The sequence below is a fragment of the Panthera tigris genome, chromosome F3 (genome assembly GCF_018350195.1).
Source record: "Panthera tigris isolate Pti1 chromosome F3, P.tigris_Pti1_mat1.1, whole genome shotgun sequence".
Taxonomy (NCBI): Eukaryota; Metazoa; Chordata; class Mammalia; order Carnivora; family Felidae; genus Panthera; species Panthera tigris.
Window position 1 is genome coordinate 65,753,788 of NC_056678.1, and position 10,273 is coordinate 65,764,060.

Sequence of the window (10,273 nt, forward strand, 5' to 3'; positions counted from 1 at the left end):
CCTTGTGACCCTGAGAAATGTTCTACTCCCTGTGTGTGTGTCCTCATGTTTCGTGAGGTGGGGCTAATACCATAGAATACGGTTCTATGTCCAGATGCGTGTTGTTTTTATCTTTTTATTATCATTGCATAATGCTTTTTTCCTCCCACTGTCCTGTCTCCTACCCAGGCCCCCACCACAGCCACCAAGCTTCCAGGCAAGAAAGCCAAAGCCCTTGTCTAACTATACTCCTGTTGTAAACGCCCCCCGAGTGAATTTTAGAAGCTGCAACAGTCAAATGCTGCGTTCAGGCCTCAGTTTTAGGAGAATACAAGATGTCTGCTCTCTCCCCAGGTAAGTGAAGGATTAGAGGCCACTGAGGGTTTCAGGTTTCTTAGCACAGTTGATTCCGGCTTCCCTTCCCCATCCTCGCACCCCCGCCTCGCACTCGACTGAATCCGCATGAGGCTTGGTTTGGGCCTTGTTAGGATGCGTCTAGAGCTGTCCTCAGCCCACTCGTTGTCCCATATTGACTCCTAACGTGCAGCCTCCCTGCTTCGTCAGGGTGTTGTCCAGGTCGGGAAGATGCGTCTCTATTTCAGCAGCCTCCACCTTGCCAGCTCCCTGCGCTCTCTCTCACTTCTGCCCCGCGCTCGACCCCCGGCAGCTGGAGGCCTCACTGGTCTCACCCCCAAGTGCGAGCCAGGACTCAGCCAGTGAATGCCGCCCCCTCCCCCCCAACCGGATCGTTCTCTTCTCTCTACGTTCCCGTTATTGAGATGCCGTGAAAACTGATGTTTACCGTCCTGGGCAGTGCGACTGCCGGGTTTTGCACGGACACCTGCTCCCTAGGCGCTGTCGGGAAACCCTCCCAGGGGAGACCCGGGCGACTGTGGAACCTGCCCGCGGAGTCTGCTTTCTGGCAGGGATCCTACCCTTGTGCCGCCTATTGTTCAAAGCCTGAAACTGTCATGTCCTGATTGCGTCATAGCATGGCCTATGGGGGGAGGCTACTCTGCTCTCTCCAGAAAGGGAAGTCACCCGGTATGCTTCAAATACTAACTTTAGAGATTTCATCTCGTTAAGTGTTATCTCCCGTCATTTGGAGTAGATTTCATTCACTATTCATGACTCTGTGCTCTTGACATGTCCCTCCATGGGTAACACGGTTCAGGAATCCGCACATTTGAGATATGACAATAGGAACATGCAGTTGAAGAATAAATCATGCGATGTACCAGTAAATCAGAGGATGGGACTAAATATTTCATAGCACTAAGTGTAGGGATCCTTCCTGGGAGTATTTGTACCTTTGCATAAACCCCCAATTGTGCTTCCTCCAGAGACACCAATGAAACAAATGCTCCCCTTTGGTGGGGGGGGGGGGTTCATTGCAGAAAAGGTTTATTTTTGTGGACCGAATAAACCTTTTCCCAGGGCAGGGGACTCACTGAGTTTTATATTGTTGTAGGACTAACATACATAACCTGAGACTGACTCCAGTTAGGGCCTGGCCCTCTGGAAGTCACAGAATGTAGCCCCCCGTATTGGTGAGGTCCGGTGTACCCCATCCTGTGTGGCTCACAGTGCACAAGTCAACCGCCCCCATGCAGCTCACTCCTGGATGAAAGAGACCACATCGGGGCGCCTGGGTGGCGCAGTCGGCTAAGCGTCCGACTTCAGCCAGGTCACGATCTCGCGGTTCGTGAGTTCGAGCCCCGCGTCAGGCTCTGGGCTGATGGCTCAGAGCCTGGAGCCTGTTTCCGATTCTGTGTCTCCCTCTCTCTGTGCCCCTCCCCCGTTCATGCTCTGTCTCTCTCTGTGCCAAAAATAAATAAAAAAAAAAAAAAAAAAAAAAAAAACGTTGAAAAAGAAAGAGACCACATCGGGCACTTTGGCAGAAGATGCCTTTTGAAAAAGCCAATTTTATTTTATTTTTTTTTTGCCCTACAAATGTGTTAGACGCAAAATCTAATCTGTTTGCTAAGTGCATAAAAACATGTTAATCTAATGCTTTTTTGAAGGAAGTAATGAAATCTATCATGCGGATAGAAGGAGCTCTTAATGTGCTGGACCACTTTCCACCGAGACTATTCTTCACTGATATTCTCCACTTTGACAACATAATTAACGCCACTCGATGGATTCAGAGGAGAGTTCTTCACTGCAATGTCCAGCTTGAAAGTTACACTGCGTGGTTGCTGTTTGCGTCCCTTCCTCTTGACGACCTTCAAGGAGAGATAAGAAAGACACGATGAGACCCTAAGGGTCTACCAGAGGGTCTCCTGTGTGGCCAACCCCCAGCCCCCTGCAGCCATTGTCTCCTGCTCCCTAGCATCCCCTGTCCTGTCTCAGAGGCTGCTCATTCTCTGTTTCCCATCTCCCCCAGCCCATCTTCTCCCTCCTCATGCCCTGGCGCCTGAATCTTTCCTGGTGCCCCGCCTAAGTGTCCACCGGGGTGAGGCGGAGGAACCAGGAAAGAAAGGGTGGAGCTGGTGCCCACAGTGCTGAGTGCCGAGTCCTCAGGGAGCACAGAAGTGACGGGAAGCTTCCGCGGGTATGTTTCTCTGTGCAGTTGCTCTAGAGGAGAGGAACGTTGATGAGCGCATCCACAATTCCTACGTGGACTTTGTGAGTATGTGTGTATGTTCCTATGTGCATGGGAAAGAGTGTGGTGTCATATGGGTCAGGATGTGCACTGCACCACAGTGTGGTACCTTTGTCTCTAAGATACAGTTAGTGATTCAAGATCTTGGGGCTCCATGGGTCATTAGTGTCTGGTGTGAGCTCCGTTGACCCTCTTTCTCCTTACACTTCTCTGTGACGCTTATTAGACACACTTTCTGTTTTCCCCTTGACCCCTGTGCTCACTTGTTTTCCTTCTCAGGTGTGAAGTATTTCACCCCCAAGAATCAGTTCTTCTCAACGCTTCACCCTTATGCGTCTGGGCTTTTCAGTGAGCGCGCCCGCGAATCTGACACTGGAACCCAAGCACTGGGGCCAGTGTAGGAATGGCGGGTCCACCACAGACAGGCAGTGCTAATTAGGGCAAGGGCCTACCTTTCTCTGATGATGATCATCAGTATGTCTATCAATGAAATGGGAATAATGACGGTGTCTGCATCCCTGTTTCAGTTCCCAGCACACAAGGAGCACTCAGAGTTTTCTTATTGGGCCGCCTGGGTGGCTCAGTCGGTTAAGCGTCCGACTTCGGCTCAGGTCACGATCTCACAGTTCGTGGGTCTGAGCCCCCCATCAGGTTCTGTGCTGATAGCTCAGAGCCTGGAGCCTGCTTTGGATTCTGTGTCCTCTCTCTCTCTCTCTCTCTCTCTCTCTCTCTGCCTCTCCCCCGCTCACGCTCTGTCTCTCTCTCTCAAGAATAAACATTAAAAAAATTTTTAAAAAAAGTTTTCTTATTATATCAATATACATGTTATCACCTTGAGATTTCTCACAAGCAGCATCGTTACACCCATGACTTTAAGAAAGATCTCTAACTGACGAATATTGCCGCTTCTGCTCCGGTATCCTTGTCCCTGAACCTCGCCTCTCTCCCTAACGCATCCGTCCAGGTAGTCACTGCAATATGTTTTGCTAAAATCTCAAAGAGATCAAGCATTCTTCTGGTCGCCCAACAATTTTTCAAGTTGACACCTATCTTCACAGGGATTTTTCCACTGGTTTCTGAAACAACGCTGTACTACCTGCTCGGCTGACTCCTCCGTGTACCTTTCTGGCCTCCTCTTCCCACTGTGTTGACACCTGCTGTGCTTTTCGCTTGTACAGAAGTCATGTTGTCTCTCACACTCTTGAGGAAATGCCTGAATCACTTCCTCTGCCTAGAGCGCTTTCCAGCGTCCTCTTTGCTAAGAAAAATACTGCCGACTGCAGTTCGATTTCCCTTTTCTGCCAGGCAGTGACATAACGTATATGCACGTTTTCACTGAGCCAGGCAGGGTCTTCCGTTCACCCCGTGAGGCAGAGACTTTGACCATTTCAGACGACCGATCGGGGCAGATTGCCAACATCAGGCAAGCGGTGAGTGCTGGAACCAGGACTCAAAGCACGACTGTCCTATTCAAAGCCTTGCTCTCAGCCACCGGGAGAAATTCCTTTCTTTCCCGCCTTCCTAATTTCTCCCTGTGTTTGCTTGTTTCACGTAAGTATCGTATCCTTTTGAGATCTGTGTGAATGTCATTTCCTCAGAGCCTCTTGAAACTCCTCCACTTAGACATGAATGCCAGGTATGGTTCTGTTCTCCTCCCACCGCCTGCACCCCGTGTAAGAAGACAGGAGTCAGGTGCTCTCAAAACCCAGGCCAAACGATTTGCCTCCCGGGCAAACGAATGTTGTTCTGCCAAGGTCTCACCTCCATGAAGCTGTACTTTCCACTTGTCAGTTTTAGCTTCTCCTTAATTTTTTTCAGATAAAAGCAGAAGAGTCGGACCGTGTCTCCTTCCGCACACTCGATGCCGTAGCATATTTCACTCCCCACGACCTCCATGGTTCCTGTATCGTCTTGTATTACATAGACTGTTGTCTTCCTGTTATCTTTTTTCTGTAACAGAAATTGAACATCCCGTTTCTCTTTCGGCTTTGTTCAATGTTTTATTATTTATTTTTGAGAGGGAGACAGAGACAGAGACAGAGCACGAGCAAGGGAGGATCAGAGAGAGAGGGAGACACAGAATCCGAAGCAGGCTCCGGGCTCTGAGCCGTCAGCACAGCGCCTGACACCGGGCTCGATCTCACGAACCGTGAGGTGGTGACCTGAGCCGAAGTCGGACGCTTAACCGACTGAGCCACCCAGCCGCCCCCAACATCCTGTGTCTGAAGACATCATCACGTTGATATTTGAAGGAAGACCCCGGGGACACAGTGAATACAAGACATAAAAAAGCAATTAGAGGAACAGATGCACATACAGCTTCGGCCAGGTCTTCTCCAAGAACTTTCGGCTTACGATCTTGCTTTGATAGTTTCCCCTTCCTTGTTCTAGATATTTTCTACCTGGCAGTCCTAGAACAATGAATTTTCTTCCTATTTCCTACTGCTTCACCACCAGGGAAGCGTTGATTCCTTCAAACACTGGAATCAGAGGAACCCGAGGCTTTCACGGACTCCTTTACCTCCTGTCGTTCTGCAGAATGGAATGGACATGACTGCAACTTTTGATTCAGTAGATTATACAGAACCAACAGAACAAGTAAGGTTCCAGTAACTCCCTACTTCCTTTTCCAACCTTCTCCATTAACTCACTCTTCTCCAAGTCTTATCTCCACTGACCTGGATCTTGCAGTTCAGAAACGACAGAGTCTCACTTCCTTAAGCTGTAACTCATCCACTCCAGAAATGCATTTCTCTTAAAGACGGAGTTGGAGGGTAATGTAGGTAACTTAAGGGGCTCTCCCAGAAGAGAGATGTGTCAGATTCTGAAGGAGTCAATCCTACAAGATGCCAGGCAAGTTCATGAAAGTTTGTGAATTCTGGGGAGACCTGAACACACCATACTAGTAACCTGAATTTGGACGTGCCGTACAAGTAAACTTCTCTGACACACGCACCCCCTTTTGGGGGATATAATGGAGTTGGACTGCCGTGTTTTCAACATATCTTGCGATGTCAAACCTTAGTCTTCAATAGACTGTTTAAATAACGTGTTAAATAAATAAGCTAGAGGAGACAGCCTTGCCCATGTCTGTCGTTTGCCTACGTGGTAAAGGTATTCATATTCAGGAGGACATGAGCCGATATATTTATTACTCTGATTATGTGTCCCAACCAGAATGAATCTTTGGGAGGCTGATGGATTATTCAAAGATTTAAAAAAAGAGAAAGATAGATTTATACAGTTTTGGAGGAGCTCAGAGATAAGCACATGCATACTGATTCATGCCCTGATAACAGAGGCTGAAAATAATCCTGACCGGGGACACGACAAGATTTCTGGTGACGCTTTTTCAAAGAACTTGCATGAAGGTATCTTGAGTACAAGACTACCGGGTCACTAGTCCCATTTCCTGTCACGTGGCTCTCTTGACCACCTACGCGTGGTCAAGAGACAGGCCTGAGAACTGGGCTCACCCAGTGTCAGTCAGCGCACACAGAACCTGGCGATCGAAAACAGTTAATTTCAGGTGTGGATGGAGAACATGAAAACGAATGTGAAGGGATTACCTTCTGCAGGAGAAACAATCCAGACACGATTGTTGGAAGATTATCTGGATCTTCCTGACAAAGATCTCCGATCTTGGGAGGGGTTTTTGCTCTTATCCAGATGTCGTTTGGGACCGCAATCGTCTGGCCATCAGGAGCTTTCTGCACAACCGACCTTTCGTTTATCTCCAGGACATTTTTGTATCGAATGTATGCTGACATGGTAATGACATTCTTTTGTTTGAATTCCTTTTTCAGCTTGATGTTTAAAACCTTCACTTGGAAGACTTGATTGGAAGTAGCCACCGTAGCAAGAAACACTTTTTTTTTCCTCTGCCCTGGGAATTCACACTCAATTGGATCTGTTGCCGTCAGTACCACCACTGTTATGGGGTCCTTTTGAAGGGTAGGCCTTCTAGGAGCCACCTGATTTGGGGCTTGCATAGCTGGGTTCTCTGTTGGACAGAAATAGGAGAACAAAGGTAGAAGTTTGAGCATGGAATACCAGGTCATTTACTCGTGAGTGACGCTTCGCTTATGACACTGGGGCCACAACAACCCTCAAAGATCATTGGAGCTGGGGCCAGGCTCGAAAGGAGTCGCCTAACAGAGAGGAAAGGCTAATGAACTGAGAGCTTAGGTAGTAAAAGTGTAAGGCAGCAGACTGGGATGAGAGTCCAAACACCCTCAGTTGAACAGAAGAGCCTTTCCGAATTCAAGCACGATCCTGAGCCCGAGACATGCACAGAACTGTGGATGATAAGAGCATTGCCCTGAGCTAATGAGGGACAGATTCAAATATTTCTTTGACAGAGCAGATTCAGAACGAGCAAATAGAAAATGAATGTCAGGCATGTCTGGGCACAGCTCAGACTGCCAATGTGCACATGCTGTCAGTGGTAAAAAAGAAAAAAATTGACATGTAACATGAAAAGGAGAAAACATTTGAGGAAATAATGAGATAAACTTCTTGGAATGAAAGTAACATGAACATCTTCAGAGTGGCCAAAAGAATGCCAAAAAGGAGAGTAAAGGAAAAACCCGTGTCAGGCAGGACGTAATGTTGAGACCCCGGAAAATACCTAAAACAGCCAGGAAAGTTTGATTCCCAGAGAAAAAGTACAGATCACTTAACAAAGTTGCAGAACCAGATTCTCAACAGCAAAACTGCACTGTAGTACGTTTGTACAGCATTCTACCCAAATTCCATATCTGCGGTTTGGAAATCCCCCCAAAAAGGGAATCCAAAAGATGTGTGTGTGTGTGTGTGTGTGTGTGTGTGTGTGTGTGTGCGCGCGCGCATGCGTGTTAGTTAGGTGACAAAACTTATTAGGAAAATATCTGATGTGAGGTCTCAGGAGCCTACGTATATATTTTTTAAAAATCCACATTAGTGTGAGGACACATACATCTTGCTACATAAACATGACTGCATGTGAGCTGAGAGACAGTACTCAGATCTTCCTAGATCGTCAGTATAGTACATGATAGATATTGTGTGCATTTGGTAACCTTTCCTAGGTCACTCAAATTCTGAATTCCACAACATATGTGAACCCAAAGGCCCCAGAGCGAGGTTGTGAACAGGTATTGAAGGGAAAAACTAATTTTGAGACAAGAATTTTGTAGCAAACTGAAAATGGCATTTAAGTGTGATGTCCTATAGGTGAATCTCTGATATTGACCAACATGATGAACAGTCAGAAGATTTAGCAACACAAAGATACCTATCAAGCACTCTTTTGGAGATAATATTCCCCAAGACATTAAAGGAGGTTAACATAAAAACACGCTGCAGACTAAAAAGGAAGTGAGGACAAGACCTCGGTTGAGTCTTTCAAAGTTGTAAAAATCAATAAAGCCCCAACGGAAGAGAAAGCAAACAGAAAGTAGATCAACACAGTGGGGTGAATAGAGGAAGGAGAGATGGTATCTGTTCACTGAGCTGCTTGCCCGGAAAGAGGAGTCAGAGACATTAACTTAAAGCTATTGTTGAGGGGCGCCTGGGGGGCTCAGTCCGCTGAGCATCCGACTTGGGCTCAGGTCATGATCCCATGATCTCGCAGTCTGTGAGTTCGAGCCCCGTGTCGGGCTCTGTGCTGACAGCTCAGAGCCTGGAGCCTGCTTCGGATTCTGTGTCTCCCTCTCTCTCTGCCCCTCCCCCACTCATGCTCGCTCTCTCTTTCTCTCTCTCTCTCTCCCTCCCTCTCTCTCAAAGGCAAATAAACACTAAAAAAAAAAAAAAAACCTGTTGGTGGAGAAGACAGCAAGACAACACAGAATAAGCAGTCCAGAAAAGTGCTCTGAATTAATCAAAATGGAGTATTTCACAGAATGGACATAAAGTGATAAACCCATTAAAAGACAAGATTTCAATGTTCAAGTAGCTTTATTATTTTTTTTATTTTTTTTAATTTATTTTTCAATATATGAAGTTTATTGTCAAATTGGCTTCCATACAACACCCAGTGCTCATCCCAAAAGGTGCCCTCCTCAATACCCATCACCCACCCTCCCCTCCCTCCCACCCCCCATCAACCCTCAGTTTGTTCTCAGTTTTTAAGAGTCTCTTATGCTTTGGCTCTCTTACACTCTAACCTCTTTTCAAGTAGCTTTAGATGGTCCTTAAGTCAAAGACTAATCTGAACTGAGTTTTGCTGCCCAATGATAAAAGTTTTCAATTCCAGACAGATGCAACAGTTTAATTACATATTTGCCTAATAGTTATAGGTATATATTATTTATTATTAGTTTATATTATCCTCATTATTATGAATAGTGTTATGACACGAACACATTCCCCTCTCTCTCACTGTATATACATATATGTGTTAACAGCTGAGAGAACCACAGGGAAAAATGGACAAAATCATGATTATACGTTGGTGCTCCCTTGTGTCAACTACTGAAAAAAGCAAGAAAAAAAAAAAACACTTAGAAAAGTTGACCATCACTGTTCAGCTTAAGTAAAAGCTTGATGTAATATTTAGAAATTTCTGAAACCAATATTTGAAACATAACATTTCTCTCAAAAGCACACGACATGTTTGAGTACCGGGCTCTACCGAAGGACAAGCATTCCAAAGTGTGGCTCCAGATTTGTCTCCAACCACCTCTTTTCTACAAACTGCACTACCCCATTTGCCTGAGCCTTGGAGGGAGGCTCGGAGGGGGTCCTGGGGGACCCAGATGCAGCCCCGCCCCTAGAAGTGGCAGGGGACTAGGACAGGTAGGAAAGTGCTAAGGTGCCTTGTACCCCTGTGAGTGCCCTTGTGAACCCGACTGATGCTCTATTCCGTGTGTGTGTGTGTGTGTGTGTGTGTGTGTTCCCAGGTTTTGTGAAACATATCCAGACATGTTTTCTATTGAGTATCATCGCATACTACTTTTTCCCCACCCTGTCCTGTGTCCCGTCTCCTCTACCCCGGCCCCCACCGCAGCCGCGAAACTTCCAGGCAAGAAAGCCAAGGCCGTCTTCTGAATAGTTAACTCCTGTTAGAAACACCCTCAGCATGAATTTTAGAATCTACAACAGTCAACATGCATTTCCCTTCCTTCAGGCCTCAGTCAGATGGAACGAAAGATGTCTGGCATCTTCCCCTGGCAGAGAAGGCTTAGAAGGAGCCACTGTGGTTTTCAGTCTTCAGAACACAGCTGACGGCAACCCCCCTCCCCTGCGCGCTACACACAAGGCTCAGACACTCACCCTTCCCCCGTACCTTGTGGTATCATCGAGCTGCCCAGATGTCCCCCACAGAAGTCCTGGCCAGACTCACCTCACTGACGACTCGCCACAGTCGTCCAGCTATTGAGATTTTCTTCCGAAATACAGCGATCGATGTAGGTTTGGTTTGAGTAGGAAGATATCACAGCAAAGCTCTCACAAACTGAACTGCAAATGCTCTAAAAAAATGGAATCCTTCCAAGATAACTTGGGAAATTGCCATTGGTAAACGTCACAGAAGAGCTAAAGCCTGGAGCCCGCCCAGTGTTGGGAAACTTTTCCTGAGGCTCCTCCCATCCATGCCTTTAGCTTTGTCTTTTCTCAGTGAGAGAATGTGAGTCAGAGAAGCTTTCTCTTAAACATTTCAGTGACCATGAAAAGAGCTAAATTATCACTTTTTTATTTTATTTTGTT

At 46.7% G+C, this 10,273-nt stretch overlaps 1 protein-coding gene across 1 annotated transcript; it reads right to left on the reverse strand.

Annotated features, from left to right (window-relative positions):
* Window positions 1-2,002: 2,002 nt before the first annotated feature.
* On the reverse strand, window positions 2,003-10,059 carry LOC107179831 (myeloid cell nuclear differentiation antigen-like). Its single transcript, XM_015538486.2, has 4 exons — window positions 9,912-10,059; window positions 6,157-6,590; window positions 4,349-4,537; window positions 2,003-2,207 (listed from the first exon to the last, which is right to left on the reverse strand). The coding sequence occupies exons 2-4, from the start codon at window positions 6,577-6,579 to the stop codon at window positions 2,070-2,072; spliced, it is 750 nt and encodes a 249-aa protein (XP_015393972.1). The 5' UTR covers window positions 6,580-6,590; window positions 9,912-10,059; the 3' UTR covers window positions 2,003-2,069.
* Between the last annotated feature and the right edge of the window lie 214 nt (window positions 10,060-10,273).